The sequence below is a fragment of the Macrobrachium nipponense genome, chromosome 21 (assembly GCF_015104395.2).
Source record: "Macrobrachium nipponense isolate FS-2020 chromosome 21, ASM1510439v2, whole genome shotgun sequence".
Taxonomy (NCBI): domain Eukaryota; kingdom Metazoa; phylum Arthropoda; class Malacostraca; order Decapoda; family Palaemonidae; genus Macrobrachium; species Macrobrachium nipponense.
The window spans coordinates 62429141-62446832 of NC_087212.1; the positions used below are offsets into that span (position 1 = coordinate 62429141).

The 17692-nt window shown below is 35.1% G+C and overlaps 1 protein-coding gene across 3 annotated transcripts in view; it reads left to right on the top strand.

Moving 5' to 3' along the window:
- Nucleotides 1-17528, top strand: part of LOC135198082 (START domain-containing protein 10-like) — a 146533-nt gene extending 129005 nt beyond the window's left edge. For all 3 annotated transcript variants that reach the window (XM_064225506.1, XM_064225505.1, XM_064225507.1), the window contains 2 exons: nt 5450-5572; nt 13398-17528. In XM_064225506.1, coding sequence (XP_064081576.1) covers nt 5450-5572; nt 13398-13493 — 219 coding nt within the window. In that variant the 3' untranslated portion in view covers nt 13494-17528. The remainder of the gene's footprint in view (nt 1-5449; nt 5573-13397) is intronic.
- Nucleotides 17529-17692: the final 164 nt, after the last annotated feature.

The window sequence follows — 17692 nt, forward strand, 5'->3', positions numbered from 1 at the left end:
GGGAAGAGCCAGAAAGAACTCTTTGCCCTGTGAGGAGTTTAAGATACTACCTCCAGCGGAAGAAGTCTCTTAAGGGCATTAAGGACAGACTTTGGTGCTCTGTAAAGGATCCCAGTAGACCATTGTCTAAAAATGCTTTGTCCTTCTTTATTAGAAGCCTCGTGAAGGAAGCACATTTGGCTTGCAGTGAGGATCAGTTAAAGCTTTTGAAAGTCAAGGCTCATGAGGTAAGAGCCATTGCTACGTCCTTGGCTTTCAACAAGAATATGTCACTCCAGAATCTGATGAAAGCAACATTCTGGAGATGCAATTCAGTATTCGCGAACCACTACTTTAGAGACGTCAAGATTACTTACGATAAGTGCTTCGCGTTAGGCCCGTACGTATCGGCGGATTTGGTGCTGGGGCAGGGAGCTGAAGCATATCCTTTGTAAAAAAATTTTCCCTTTTTGTTTGTATTGTGTTTTTATGGTTGTTTGAAAGAGGATGCGGGTAGGCATCTCTTTCTATTCGTATTGCTAACATTAGAATGGTTAGGTGATCTGTTTGTGCTAGAGCTCCCTGCATTGGTAGTGGTCAGGCTCTGTCATTTAAGAGGGCGAATCCCCATTGACATGATCCGACTTGGATTCTACTGAGTAAGCGGATATCAAATCCCTTCGGTAGACCCAAAGAGTCTTTTCAGCTGTAGGTCACGCCCTCGCTGTAGCTCTTCAGGCTTTGCAGACTAATAGACAGTACCTATGAAGTCTTCAGCCTTATCAGGTAAGAACCAAGGTTTGTTAGTATCCTACAACAGATGTTGTTTCCCCTTTTTCCTTGTTAGCTCTGTCTCTTTCCCTCCACCAAGGGTGTCAATCAGCTAAATATATATCTGGCAGGAAAGTTCATGTTACAAAATGATATTGTTATTTACAATAAAAAGTTTTGTACATACTTACCTGGCAGATATATACGATTGATGGCCCTCCCAGCCTCCCCTCAGGAGACAGGTGGAAGAGAAAATATGACTGAAAAGGGGGATTGGTTCATACACCTGCCACCCAGCGGCGGATGGGGTAGATCACCTGACCTACCTGTCGCGTTTGCCACGAGTTTTGAATTCTGTCGTGACGTCAGAGACGTAAGCTAAGTATATATCTGCCAGGTAAGTATGTACAAAACTTTATTGTAAAATAACAATATCATTTTAAAATTCATTGTCATCATGTCTAATGGATGTCATTTCCTTTAATTTTGCCCCTGATTTAAGTACTTTAACATTAGAGTATACTACATGGAAAAAGACACATACTATATGACCTTCCATCTAAGCTCAGGTGGACCTTGTCAGTCTGAACAAATTTGGCCTCTTAGTTTTACCCCATATGCACAACTCAATTCTTTCCCTACATTGCATATTTCTCAGTCATTAGGCTTGTGGCCTTTGCAGTGAGTAGGGACCTCACGGTATATCCTGTTCCTGGGTTCAATTACAAGGCCAGATAAGCACCTCGCGACCTGAACCCCTCTTAAACAGCAAAAGCGAAAATTTGGAGGGGTAGAGTATGAAAGAGAATGCAGAAGATTAAGGGTAGGTATGTCGATTAAGTTTTTGGGTGGGAAATCACCTACCTACGTATTACCCTGCTTATGTGGAGGGGTCCAAAACCATTTTCAAAGTAGTCGGCTAAAGTTTGTAGGCGCAACTTTGGTCTAGAAATTTTTGGGTGACCTGCAAAGCATGGTTGAACATATCAGGTGGGAAAACATCACATCCCTCTGCTTTAACAAACTACACCATTGCAAAAAGTGAGCTTTCCCACTGTGTAATTGAAAGTAGTACGTACTACTAGGTTGAGGGGCGATTATTTAAAATTACCAGAAGATTGTGGGTTGCTTGTAAAGAACCTTATCTCACCTATTTAATAATCTAATTCCAATGGTGAATAACAACAAAAGGCTGAGAAAACTTAATATCTTTACATAGATCAGATACAGAAAATAAATTATACAGCACTAAAGTAGCACTTAATGGCTTTAATACCATAAAAGCAAGTATTTAAAATTAATGAACTGCCAAAAGTGAACCTATTTTAATCACTAGTAACAAGTGAAACAAGCAAATATGCAATTATGGTGGGGAGTATGGTACAGTAGTATGACTTACACAGTACAGAATATGTCTAACAAGGAAACTTAAATTTAATTATGAAAAGCAAAACCCAATGTTACCAGTGAACTAAGCAAACCCTAACTTGAAAAAATGATCAGCATGGTTACTTTCAGTTAGCTACCTTACCAACAAGTGTGATTGAAACTTACTAAAAACGAGCACATTATTTTTGGCAGTGGACACTGTGCTCTTTGTACATTGACCATACTCTTGTTTAGAGAACCTAAATGTGAGAGACTTAAACATAACTGCACTAGCTCCTCTCTGAATAAATTGAAAAGAAAACATGTACAAAATTCTTGACAAACCACATGGGACTAGAGGAAACCTGGTTGATGATTAATTGGTAGCTCTGCTGTTGCTAATTGGGTGTTACGTATGTTCAACTCTTTTTCTGGAGACAAGGAAAAGATTGCTAATCACTTCACAAGGAATAGAAGTGATTAAGGGAAATTCCTAAAAGTAGAAAACTGACAGAAAAGCACAAGTGATGATGATTGTAAATTGAAAGGCAGATGCATGAATTCTGACCCTTCTAGCTGCTTGAGATTGGAGGATCTACCTGTGTATGCACAGTACTACTAGCAGCTGTTTATTTAGAAGGGACTGAAATATGAGGGACAATTTTGTGTGCACAAAATGGGGTAATTGCAAGTAATGGGTTTGTTGTTAAGGACCACAGCTTATGTCATTGAGCTGGAAATGCATGGTTAACATTACAAAGTCTTTTTAGGTCTCAAGACAAAGCATTCTTGTTTTAGTTTTTGTATATTCTTCCATGTTTTGGTATTCATTGTTGCACCTAGAAATGGATGACACATTTCATTAAACCAAATGAGATTGTGGAGGTGAATATGTATTTGCATGAAAACCACCCATCTCAAGAGTACTATCAGAGGATTCATTTGCAGGTAACAAAATGTTTATCAAATTATTGTCATTACTTGCCATCAAGTGACAGATCTCTGTAACCAAAACGAGTTTAAAGATATGCTTGCTGCCGTAGCATATTTTTATAGTATTAGATTAAGGCTTAATTGTTAATATATAGTGATTATGAGATTGGTCACACATGCTCCAGCCATCACCGCTTGTTTCTGCAGTCATTTGGGGAGACTGTTTTTGGATAAGACTACCTCTAGTTTCTCATACATAGCTTGCTGTTTCAATGGTAATGTAGTTATTGCTTTATAACCAACTAACAGTGATATGGAGTTGTTAGCAGGTACTATAACACTTTTATTTATTTCACAACAAATGCATTTTCAAAATTTGGCCTATTCATGATCAGGGAAATGTCAAGACATGACAGTGCTCTTCAGGAAGAGCAAGAAGCTGGTAGTCATCATTGTTCATGCACAGATAAATCTCTGGATCCTCAGCAGGGATCACAGGCACTATTCATGGTCTGCAACAGTGAGCAATGTGTATATTCTTAGACTGAGGCTAGGATTATCATTCAGTTTTTTTTTTTTTTTCTTTTTCAATGAATTCTCTGGTTTTCTATTGTAGTTCCTCAGCCTATCAGACCTCAACTTTTCAAACTGTTACTTATAAGCTACACTATTGTGAAGGATTTTACTTGGTGTTTTTTTAGAATTGTTGCATTTGTGGATAAATGTCTTGAATTGGATGATAAGTGTAAAGTACAATTTAGCTTAAAATTAAAATTATATGGCTTTATTGCTAACTTGGTTATCTTCAAAGCTCAGTTATTGGGTATGCTACAGGTTTTTTGTTACTTATCGTATTTTGCTGCCTGTCTATGAGTCCAGATCCCCAAAACATCTATTTAATAGATGGTTTGGGGCTCTGCCCCTCCCAGTAAGTAATGGAATCCATTAAGAAATTGGCATAAAGCCAACGCAGCACAGTATCCTGGAGCAACTCACATAGCTTATAGTCTACAGTACATAATACCTTATAATGTATGGTAATTAATAGCATATTATGTGTCATTCTCTTTCATTTAAATGTCTATTAATTTACTTATCATTCAGTTAAAAGAAATATTTGCTAAATGAATTGCTTTCAGAAAGTACTGTATATAGTTTAGCCTAACAAAAATGTAGCCAAATATATTAAGGGGACCTACTTAGCTGGCAATACTTACATTATGTAAGATGCACAAAAAAATCATGCAATTAGTGAAAAAAACCATAAACTTCTTTGTCTTTGCTTTTATAGAAGTTAAATAGCACTCTCTCTCTCTCTCTCTCTCTCTCTCTCTCTCTCTCTGATTTTATTTTTTATAAAGAATGCAGAGAGAGTGAGAGAGCAAACACACAGTCATAGTTTATCTTAACATATGTGCATGTACATATTCAAATTCTCATAAACAGACTAAAAAATACATGTATGTAACAGTGCTATGTGTACTAAAAGTGTTAAATCAGTACATGAGTCATAAAGTCTTCGCGAGGTAGCATGATGCCATTGAAAACTTTAGCCTCCATTCATTTTGTAAGAATTCATTATTTGTCACTTTTTTATGGAAATGTTTTGAAGATGATACTACAGTACGTATAGAGTATATTGTTTTTCATGTGTATTGTACTAAGTTTTAATTATTTTTAGTGTTTACTGCTTTATGGTGCTATGATTTTATGCATGCACAATTGCTCTGCACTTACTATTTTGAATAAACTTTCTTTCTCAATTTATAGTTGGATAAAAAATATTTTTAGAGTAACTCATTCTAAATTTGATAGTGGTAGTTAATTTTCTCATTTTCATTTCCATTTTTTTCATATGCGTACTCTATTGTGAAAAGAATCCATGGAATATACTGGACTCCATTTGTCAATGAGTAACCCAAGTGGTTTTTATGTGGATGATTGGTGCTGACTTTTTTAATTAGCTGAAATTTGACTTGTTAAAGAGTATTTTTCTCTTACTTTACTAAGATTAAGAGAAGTAAACAGTCACATATGTCAAGGACTGTTATGTGCACTCCTTGTATGTATGCATGCTTTGTTATTTTAATTTCCATTGAAGTGGTTGTAATTATTCTAAGCCTTGAGTAGTTGATATTTATAAGTATTGCAGAACCTATGGGAATTGTAAAATCTGATTCAGATATTCTTTTAACTTGGTAAACCATACTTCTTTTTCTTGCATTCATTTTGGTTTTGTCGAATGGTCTTTGACAATGAAGCTTTGAAGTAAATTACCTACTTTACTTCTAAATAACTTTTGAAAACAAAACTAATTTGAAGTTTTTTGCAAATGACTGAAAGAATTATTTGATTTAACTTATTTTTCTGTTTACTAATGAAACACCAACATCTACAGATGGTGAAGACATTACATAAAGCAAGCATACAGTACATAACCTGGAAGATGCAAAACAACCCCAATTTAAAGCCATGGGTTTATCCAGAACAGATCAACGTACCACGGATAGCATTCAATCAGGTATTGCTTTGTATTTTTTAAAAATTATACATGACATATTTTTATAGTAATTTATTTTATCACAACCCCACCTTTCTTTTTAATGTTCTAGTTTGTGGTCATAGAATATCTCCAGGTACTGTATTCGTCTAACTGATAGCAGATTAATAGCAGCATGGTAGATGTGACATCTGGAGTCTCTGATATCCATAAGCCACCTGCCTCAATTTTTGTGTTTACAACGCTATGTTTACAACTTCACAGAATTCCATGGATTTTTTCCTTCACTGCAGATTGGCCGATATTCAGGGTTATTTGTAACTCATTAATTAATTATTCCTCATCTAATTTGCTTTTGTACAGCCTTCTCACCTTTCATAAGTGACGCATAATTTTTACATCTTATCCTTACATATAGCAAATATTGATTGGAAACATGTAATTTTGCTTTTATTCCGACAAATCCATTTTTTAAAAATTTGTAACCAGAATACGTAGGTGTCGGATACTAAAAGTGGGCATTTTCCAGAAATGCCTGTAATTAGATGATGTTTCAGTCAACCAGATTGTTGCAACTTGGTCCAGCATGGGCCAGCCCAGTCTGTCCCAGTTCCCACTGACAGATTCTGTTACTGTTTATGATTCTTATGTGTCTTCCCCGAAGAGTCAGCTTTTCTCTCTACTTCAGGACATGATGCAGCAGCAGTTAAGATATGACTTAATCGTTCTATCACAGTCCAGGCTTGAGGATATCCTGTGTGTAGTTGCTTGAGTGTCATTGTGTTCCCTAAACTTAATAACTATTATAGTTTAGGCAGAGGTTAATAACCAGCCTCCTGATGAGATCTTGAAAGGAATAGTGTATACTTCTGAAGGGACTCTAGTTCTGATTTATGTTTCCCCAGTAAAACTTTAGCTTTACATAGTGTGGGCAGCTGTTTATACTGTGACTGTATTGGTAATGACTGTTGAACCAATTGAGGACCTCATTTACCTGGCTTGAATGTGCCCATCACCATGACAATGATCACAACCACAACCAGGCAGTAGCTATAGTATGAACCTATCACCCTGACAGAGGACAGCAACATTATTGTTCTTGTTAAGGAAGCTTCAAAGGATGGTAAGTGTGGAAGTCTCAAGTCTCCTAGTACCCAAAGTAGCAGTGCTAGGGCTGCAATTGCAGCCTGAGGACATAACTGTGACTAGCCAGTTGACCTCTACAGCAAGATTACTAGACATGACATACTAGCAAGATTACAAAGTGCAACATACAGACATTGACCACTTTGGTTGCCTGCCCTAAGGAATCAAGTTCCAGCAGTTTCTAAATTGGACAACCAGCTAGAAGTGTGTAAGAGACCAACTGCTTATCTGTAAACAATCAAGAAACTAACCAGGGTAACATTCGTTTTTCTATGTTTACAACCAAAGGCAGGTTGATTTTGGGAGCAAACTTGACCAGGGGTCTTCAAAGGGAAAGACAGCTCAAAATCTGATCCTTGCCCTCATCTGGAAATGACCGTGTCCAGAATATGGAAGCGTGCAATGAACATTCTTTTGCCAGGAAGATTGTGGGGTCTGGCAAAGACGGGGTCTCTCTTCCTTGCTGGTATCGTTGAGTGACCTCTCCTTTTTAGCCTCTCTAGGGATTAGTTAAAAAGGACTAAGAGAAGATATTCTTTTACTCCAGAAAGGAAATCCATTACTCTTCTGGCAATGAAACTGCAGATTTTATCTTCATTTTGCAGAATGATTCTTCATTTTAGGATGGGCAACATTAGATTTGTTGGGTATTTTGGCATAGAGAGGCAGCAGAACATGGAAGGTGTGGTGTCAGCCACAGCACCAAGATCCGATCAGCCATTGTTTATGGTCATGAGCTGGCTGAGGCTATGTTGGACACTGTTCAGGTGAAAATGTAGGGTAAAGTTATACTGTACTATTAAAGATTACATTGCTGGATCATTGCATGCAAATGTTCTCCTTTGTCCAGAGCTGCTGCTTACAGAAGCACCATCCTTGGTCTGTGACAGAAGGTAATCACATTTTATCTGATGGAAATCAGCCACAAGAGAGTAATTTCTTTTGAGTTGTTGGCCATGGCAAACTGGCAGGACTAGGCTTCAGAAACCACTGGATTATGGCTTTTGTAGGGAGCCTAGTTGTCAGACAATATCACTGAGGCAAAGAAGATGGTGGTTTTACTTGATACAGATGGTGCTCTACCTTTGGCTTTCATTGTTGTGAAGAAGTGGGACTTATCGATGAGAGAGCTCTTGGATCTCCTGCTCATGGAGAACTTGTCATGGCAACTCTGACAAACTGACTTCAACTTCAGGCAGAGTAGTTATATCCAACATGAGAAGCATCTCAGTCCCCTTCAGAAAGTAGTCAATGCAGGCCTGGAGAGGTCCATGGCTTGGACAAACTGTGTATCATAGCAGGTAGTACCAGATGCCAGGTACACCTTCCTGTTCTTTTACTATCAACAGGTAGACTCCATTGAGAATATAGCATCCCCTTTTCAGTCCAGGAAAGCAGAGGACACAGTAAATCTCTCTGCTAAGTTGGCCATATGCATATTAGGTCAGTATTCTCCCATCAGATTATCCTTTTGCTAATGGAAGATTGTTTCCAGAAATTCTTTAGTCATGGCAAAAATTACAATTAGAATAACTGATGGAATTTATTATAAGACTAATTACATACTCCTTTTTTTCTAGCACACCCACATTTTTGCTGCAACAGATAGGCTTCAATGTTTATGGTAAGAACTTGAAAGGTTTCAGGTTTTGGACAGCAGAGGATGATGCTACAGAAGCAGGTGATAATTGAGATAGAGAAAACTCGCTTGGGGTCTACAGTAAACTCTTACGTTTCCCGTCCATTTACTATCAACAGGTAGACCCCAGGGAGAACACAGCAGCCACTTTCAACTCAGGTAAGCAGATGACATTAAGCAAAGTTCTCTGCTAAGTTGGCCAAATGATAGTGGGGTCAGTATTCTCCCTTCAGACTAGTCTTTTGCTGATGGAGGCTTGTCTCCAGAAATTCTGGAGACCATGGCAAAAATCACAGTTAGAAAGTAGCTGATGGAATTTATTAGAAGACGAGTCTTTTTTTTTTTTTTTTTTTTTTTTTTTTTTTTTTTTTTTTTTTTTTTTTTTTTTTTTTTTTTTTTTTTTTTTTTTTTTTTTTTTTTTTTTAGGACAAAATTATCACATTTGCACTGCAGCAGGAAGGGTTCTATGTTTGTGGTCAGAACTCCTAAAAACGTTTCATGCTCCAGACAGCAAAGTGGAGTTGATGCTATGGAAGCTGGTGATCATAAGGTACAGAAGGACTTGCTTGGGTCTACAATAAAGCTTGGGTCTACAGTAAACTCTTTCTAGCCCTGAAGATGACAGAATGATGGCAAGTAGTCATTAATCTTAGCCCTTGGGATGAATTTATTCATCAAACAACTTTTCAGGACAGAAACAGTGACTGGTTTGTCATTCCATTAGGAAAGGGAACTCCTTGATATCCCTGGACTTCTATGTTCTATGTCCCAGCTTTGAAAAATTATCTTTGGTTCTTTGATATGGAACCAGTTCTGTTACTGGCAGAGTAAAAGGGATGTTAATCCAGTCATCTCCATGTTCTTTTCCTTTTGTGCAATAAGAAATTATCTATGTGGGTCATTTAGGGCTACAAAATTGCCCTCTCGGCATTTGCATCTTTGAGACAGGTCAGTAAACTTTCTAATGAAGAACCAAAGTCCAGGCAGCCAATGCCATTCGACAGCACCCTTTTTCATCTTTTCTCTAGCATCTGTTGCTATATTAAGAAAACTCACTACTATATTTGGTGAGACCAATTCATCATTATCTTAGGCAATCAAAAATTCTAGGGTCCACCACCCTCAAATTGTTTCTTTCGAGAGGTTGGTAAAAAAAAAAAAAGTTTAGAAGAATACTATCTCTGCTGGCTTAGGCAGGTCATACTCAGAGCTTACAATGTGTCAGATGGCAGAGTATATCAGTTACCAATCAGCCTATGTTTGCAAATTTACCTTGTAGGAATGTAATACCTAAGAAATGGATACATATTTATGGGATGACAAGTAGTAGTGGTGGGCCAAGTTGTATCTTTTGAGAACAATCATCATATTAGGTCTCCCACAGGGGAATAATCATCATCTAATTATTCTCCAACATCCCACCCATTCATGGACGGCAACTTAGAGACTTAGATCTCTAGGATTATTAGCTTCTAGGTCTTATACAAATGCCAGCACCTATTGTATGTACTCTGAATGGGATTGTTTTTTCATATAATAATCCTGCTGAGCTTCCAGAGCCTTGGTTCCTGAGCCTTCTTAATTTCCAAGAGCTTATTTGAGTGCTCTGGGATATTTAGCTGCTCAGAACTTTCACATAAGTGATGTGGTTGTAATGAAATAAACCGAATTTTTTATAATATGGAATCAGTCTTTTTTTTTTTTTTTCTTCAGAAAACCAATGACTCATGTGCCATATTACTACTGATCTTATTCTATTGGTTAGACAGATGAGTGGCCTGTCTTTGGAAGTTTGAGGGCCTCAATGTGGGCATACATGAGTGGTGGATGCGTGTAAAGATTAACACTATTTTAGAAAAACTTTATTTTATATATTGAATTGATTTTATATTTCCAGTTGATTTAGTGGTAAATATATGCTCTGTATACTGTTATATGTACATGTGTGGTAATTTTTTACAAGGTCAGTCAGCCTCTGAGGGAAACCATTTAGATTTGGCTGTGATTAATGTGGCATATCAGCTTTCATGTGTTCTGTGTAGAGGAGGTATATAATCTGGTGTTTAGAACCTTGCCATATGTAAAGTGTGGAGCATTTTGATGGATATACTAGTTGAAAATTAACGGTATACGTATATAGAGGAATGATAAAAATGGATGCTGTCATAATGCCCAACAAAAATGAAGTTAATTTAATAAATGTAAATAAGAAAAGGAAACATTGGACAAAATTACCAACTAGTGGTTACAAAAAACTCACATGCTAAACCTAATACTATCACATAATTCACACTAACAATGATGGCAAGAGCTATATGTATAAGCAATGCAACAGTGGAAACAATAATTAAAGTTCTTACGATCTTCATGGTTTCTGAGTGATTCCCAGTGTTCTGTTGTCTTGTCCCTTAGTTTATTAGTGAAAGCCAGGTACCCAAGGAGAGTTTTTCTGGCAGACACACTTCTCCCCCAGTGACTCCTTAGTACTACTTAACTTTTGTCTTCCTTTGCAGCATGTTTTAAGTAAAAGTAAAATTCTCTTTTCATATATATAAGACAGGCATACAGGCCTCAGTAATCAGCGATCTGGTTTTATGGGGCTTGTCAAGCAATGCAATTTTCAGCTCCGAAATGCGCCGATTTCCATTTATTGGCACTGATACATACCTAACAAAGGTGCTGATGTCCAGTTATCACTGCCGAGATCCAGTTATTGGCGCTGATACACACAGATAATTGGTGATTTTCGGTTATTGGCAACTCTCTCTTATCGTCATGCCATTGGAACAGAACCTCTGCTGTTAACCGGGAACTGCCTGCACTACTGCAAAATACTTTTTCATAGGTAGCTCAAAAGCAGTCTGCTATTTAATCTGTTAACATAGCTTGGAATGCAGTGCATATGATGTCAATGGAAAAGAACCTTTCTGTGATTGGCTGTCAGTATCTGGGTGGTAGTTGACAAAACAGTGGAGTGGGCATATCCTGAAACAGCAGAGGAATTGGAATGTTAGGTACCTGGACTTTGGTGTCAGACAGATTTACAAAGAAGAGTATCAACAGTAGTAACAAAGTTTGATTACACTGAATAGGTAATTCTGTATTAAATTTTTTTTATTTGGTTTACTACACCAGTTTTCAATAAAGCAGCTATGGCCTATGAAACACGGAAGATGGTATACTGTGGTTCCTAAGTTGTCTGGTGTAAAACGATCAATAATTATATACCTCATTTGGAGATTCAGAATGAGGCAAGCAATTTCACAATTAACCCTTTCACATTCAAGCCTTTGACAAATTTTTACTGTACCAAAGCTTGCTCTTCTCTTGCTGACCATGTATGCATTCAGTTTTATTTGTCTTATTGCTAGATTACTGGTTTAAGTGTCATTTTGAAGGTGAAAAGTTATGATTTAATGTTATACTTATAAAAGCAAAACAAAATAAGTTAAAATAAGTTTGAGTAAGGCAAAAACTAAACAAAATGTCTGTACTTTGCCAGAAAAACTGTACTATTTGTGTAAAATAAAGTACTATTGTTTCAATTTTTATGCAAAGCTAGAATGAACTGCATATCCAGTATTTAATTTATTGTAGTTTATACCATTTAATATTGATTAAAGAATAAGGAGAAAGATTAAAAATATATTTCTCAATCATGATATTTGACACTGTGGCCAGTAAAGCAGTAGCCGTGCAGAGATATGGGTAACAAGCTATTTTAAAGGTGAACTATAGTTTTACTTTATGGTAGTATATTCTAAAAAGTAAAGCAACAAAAATAAAAGTAAAAATGATGAGTTCTAGTTATTTTAAAGCAAAGATATTACCTACAGAAATAATTACAAGATATACAGAAAGAGAACTAAAAAACTCAATACTATACATACTATAAGAATCCAATTTTGAAAGATATCAATACATAATTTGAATCACAAAAGAAATAAACAGCATAGAAAAACTTTCTGCCTCAGTCACATTAGATTTAGGAGGATGAATAATACTGTATGATATCTGGAAACCAAGACACAGGTATATTTCCATCTTAAATCTCATCATGGTACTTCTGGATACCATAACTGCTTTGTGAAGGTTTGACAAAGTTTTTGACATAGATAAAATTTAAGGAAACACGCAGCAGATTTCACTCTCAGTCGATGTATGGATGAATGTCAGGTCTTGGTAACTCTATGCAGTATACATCAAGAATTTAAAAGCTGAGAAATAATTTTTACTATCAGTTAAATAGTACAATAATACTTTGCTCTTATGCAATTTGAGTTGTGTGATTTCACAGACATGCAAATTTTCAATTGGAACCTAATTAATTGTCACATACAATTTTTTCACAGACCTGTGACATTTGCGAAATCCTTGAGAAACCATGCAGAAGTTTTATGCTTAATTTTAAAGTAATTTATAAGTTTTTGTACTCTTATGTGTAAAATTGTACAAAAAATGTATTATATTTACTTTTGTACAAGATGTGAAACCCATTTGCACTCTTCAAAATTGATACCCCTGCAGAAAGGGTCAGTTAAGCTACTGAAGTACATTTATAAGTTTTATAAGTATAAAATTGGCATGGAAAATTTGAATAACGTATTTATATTTTTGTACATAATATGATACAAGACAATCGAGTTACTGAATAATGCCCATTTGCAGTCTTTGTCAATAGGACCACACTTCACCTCGTGACTTGTTAAACCTTGGGGTATTTGTATGGTATCAGTATTTTCCATGATACTCTCCCATGTTTCATTTATGTTGTGCTTATGATAGAATTGTAATATATTTCAGTTTTTTTATTGGAAATTAGTTTGTCTGTGGATTATATACTTACAGGATATAGCAAATCCTTAGAAATGTATACAATGTGTTTTTCTTCTAAATATTTTTATTTAGATGTTTTTTTAAGTTTAAGTTTCAGTTTACAGGCTTAACATAATGTGTTTAAAAGACAAACCTCAAGCTAAGCCTGAAAGACTAAAAGTTTATTATGGAAATTTAATTTAACATTTTTTTTTAACAAATGATATTTTCTATTTCCCAATCCAGTGCACCAAAAGCCCTGCAGATGATGCCATTGAATATATGGATGAATCCAGTATTGATGAAAAAACCTTGGCTCATCTCAACCATGGTGGCTACTAGTCTCCAGGATCATCTCTCTGAGGCCTATGTGATATTTGTAGGGAGTGAAAACTCCAAAACAGTGCTTGTTAGTCTTTAAAGATAAGTTTTGATAATTCCTTTTATAAAGTAAAAATCTCAAATTCCAGTAATGCTATACGTATACAATACTTCATCATGGAAAATTTGAAACCATTTGGGGCCATGGTGTTGCACAACTGCTGACTTGCAAGGGAGACCAAATTCAAACCATAAAAGAAAAGAAAATTAAAACTTTCTTTCAGTTACAATGTGCCTACAAGATGGAAGTCCACAAGTTATATGGGGATAATGTTCATAGTTATTAAATACAAGAGCTTTTAAGGATATAGAAAATTTTGTTTCAGGTTGTTGAACTGAAGTAAAAAGAATTAGTATTTCACAGTGCTCTTGCTAATTGTTAATCCAACAAAAGCATTAAAAAACTGCTGTTGAAGGCATTTTTTGGGTCTGTTTGGTACAAAGATATCTTCAGGTTAGTATCAACTTCAGATAAAGAATTTCCACTGTATGATGTGAATAACAGTTCATCTTCATACATAATCATTCCCAGAATTTTTTTTTTATATCTCACGAGCCATATTTGACATTGCTTTGTGATGATCAGTCATATCCCCAGATCTGTTTAACTGTTATGACAATAATATCATATAAACCAGGGTAAATAATTACTGTACTTTTGTACCATTAAATGAAGAAGCCTCTGTGGGCTCCTAATGTGAGGCAGTGGTATATTGAGGATGTTTTGGCTACTATGTGGTGTTGGGTATTGAATTTTCTAATAGCAAATTATTTTGTATAAGAATACATGAATGCCACATATTGCAAGTGATTAGTCATGTGATAGGCACAGCTTATTTAATCTTGAAATTTACTTAGTATGAATCTCCCAAGTTTTCTTACGCTGGTCAGAAAATTAAGTTGAATATGTAATGTGATATAAAGGCCATAACTTTGACCTATGTCCACAAGGTGAGTCATATGTCATGTGCATTTTTTTTATCACATGACCAGTAAAGAAAAACCATAGCTACAAAACTTCAAGCAAAGATCAAATTTTCAAGAAAAGGATGTTAAACTAGTACAGTATAGGCAAAATAATTTTGTCCCCCTACTTTTATCCATGACCGTAGAAGAAAAATAAAGAGAGATTTCCTTGAATGTTCACAATGGGTTTGAGGCTTATAGTTTTTCACAACAAATGTGTAGAAGCTTTCATTACACTCAGGAGGATTAATCGTGATTAAAGAGTCCTCATAAATTAGAAGAATTTTATAAGGCAAAGGCATGTGTCTTTCATCTAGTAAATTTATTTGATATTGATCTAAATACCTATAACATTTAATATGGTACGTACTCACTATTTAAAGCAAAGTCAGCATTTTTATATAAAATTAAAATGATACCACTGGATGGTGATAATGGTTACAAACAATATTTAGCACGGGAAAATAACCAGAGATTCCCAACTATGTGCTGTAATATGACCAATCACAGGCATGATATGTTGGTTCTGTGGATTTGTGTATCACACATTCTTTGAGGTATGTCTAGCTTCTTGTTGCAGCATACTATATTTATTATTATCATTATTATTATTGTTATTATTATGGTAATGATAAAAAAGATGATACTTTTGTTTTTTTATTGTTTATGATTTTTGCAGTTTTATGAGAAATGCTTACAGACTGATGAAATTGACATAATTTTGTTGTTTATAAACATATGAAAAGTGAGATGTTCCAGCCCTCAAAGTTTTATGAGTCTCCTATGTCACTTCAAAAGTCATTTAGTATGGAAGAGGCTGAAGGATCAGTGCCATTCAATGAGGGTGACTGATGGAAAACTACTTCAATTAATCATTTTTTCTTAGAGAGTTTACGTTTTCATTTTCAGTGGACCCTCATATTAGTGTTAGGTGTACTTTAGATTAATAAAAATTGCATGTGCTCCTTATTATACCCTTACCTGCCTTTAACTTCCAGTGTGATATGGTGTGATCTGATAAAGGCAAATGAAATATAGTGTAGGATTAAGAGATTCCAGTGTCTTTGAACTATATGACTTTATGAGTACGTAACTGCTATTTTTCTCATGAGTTTTCTAATGAAAGGTTTTCTGTTGTATTGCAAACCATACTATCAAAGAAATTGTTAGCTTTTTTGTATTTATTTTACTACTGTAAAGTACACTTGCATTCGACGTGCTTGTTATATTCTCTTGTTGATGAATGAGACAAAAAATGTATACTACAACATTTCAACTGACTCCCTCAGACCCTCCTCCCCTTCACAGATAAATATGCTTGTTTCCTGATACTGTCTACATATTCTTTTATAAGTTGTTACAAGTGTACATGAATGAAAAGTAAGCCTAACATAAATAATAAGTAATTATAAAGATATTCTGAAACCACTCCTTATTGAAACCCTTGATAATGATGATTGTGATGATTATGAGAGTCCTTTGATCATGTCTAAATAAATGTGTATAGTGCAAGTGTACTGTAGATGTATATAATTTTTCATAAAGAGTATAATATAATTTGTAACCATATAATTTTTACCACTACTGTACTCACAGTTGTTTTTCAGTTTTGTAATGAAAATCCCTTTGATTGGTAAATATGATCATTAGACTTGTTTTTTCTAAATTTCTGACTGGAGAGAAGTAGGTGTTTAAACACAGTAGCTTATTTCACATATTAAAGGCAGTATTGCATATCAATTTTCTTGTTTGTAGAGTAATTAGTAATGCAGCCTTAGATATTCATTACATACCGTATCTAAATTCGTGCTTTGGTTAGATGACGGTATTTCAGTGTTTTTGCTACACTGAGAGCCATATTCAGTAGGATGTTTTTAACTTAAGTAGTGAAAGTACAGTTCTTAGCATAGATTTTATCATGTTTAAGGTTTGTGAGTTAAATGCACAATGGAACACTGCATTACAGGTTGCTTAGTTGAGGAAGCGTCGATGCTCCAATTAGTAAGGTTTGTTTCCAGTTTGTGCTTTGGTATTATGGAATCAAATTGGAACTGAAAGGTTTCTTTCACATTATGCATTTACCTGTGATGTTTTACTGTTTTATAAAAGATTTTAACAAGTTTTTGAATGAATAAATAAAATGTTTCTGTATAAAGGAGGAGGATAGTATATGGTGTTTTACTAGTAGAAAATTAAGAAAAGATTACAGTAACTTATGCTACTGGTGACTTAAAATAACCGAGATATTAAAAGAGCCTTTAACCGAGTTTGACTGCAAATTCAGAGTAGACATTACAGTTTAAATTATTTTTGTAATGTTCATTTGTTCCTAGTCATCTGTATTGTTTACCTTTGAGTTTAATAACATTCTGCCTCTAGTTGTTTAGTCTTATCCTTTTAAGGCTGTAGAATAATTTAATTGAATTTTCAGCCTTTTATTTTGTATTTTGTATACGTATTTTAGTTTGCAGTAGAGCTCAGTATGTTTAATACTGTAAAGCAACTGATGTAACTGCAGTGTATCAGTTTACATTTAGCTTGGGTTTTGCAAGTTCAAGTGTTTTTTGTTGCGCAGGGTGAGGACTTTGATTGATGATGAGACGGGTACATGGGTAAGTCAGGTATACTTGAATGCAATTACAAGAATATGCAACTAGTTTCATAGTTTCATAATTTATTCATGTTGGACGCATGTTCCAGAAATATGCAGCAACTCCATTTTAGTAGATGTTGTCATTGTGTTTAGTCATAAAATTATAATTGCTAAACCTGGTCATTTTCAGTGGACTGAAAATGAATGATGTGTAAAGTAAATGATATGACAGAGTTTATTTTTCTTTGATTAAGTAACTTGCCTCGGGTTTAGATAATTGTTAAGCTGTTGATTTTAAATAAACTAGGAGGTTATTTTTTATTTATGTATTAAATGCAGTGTATTGTGTGTATTTCTTGTTTACAAAATGTTAACAACTTTTGTTGAAAAAGAGTACACCAATGGTTTAAATCAAATAAACTGATCAGTGTAAAAGATCATTTGTTTCTCATGATTTCCACTCAAAGACAAGTTTATCAGCACAATTTTGTTTCAAGGGTTGCAAGACTTTAGATCACAGTTTGTGAATCACTAGATTAATAATATCAGATGTAAATCAAGCCTAATACAAACTGTGCTTGAGAATGCAAAATTAAGTTAA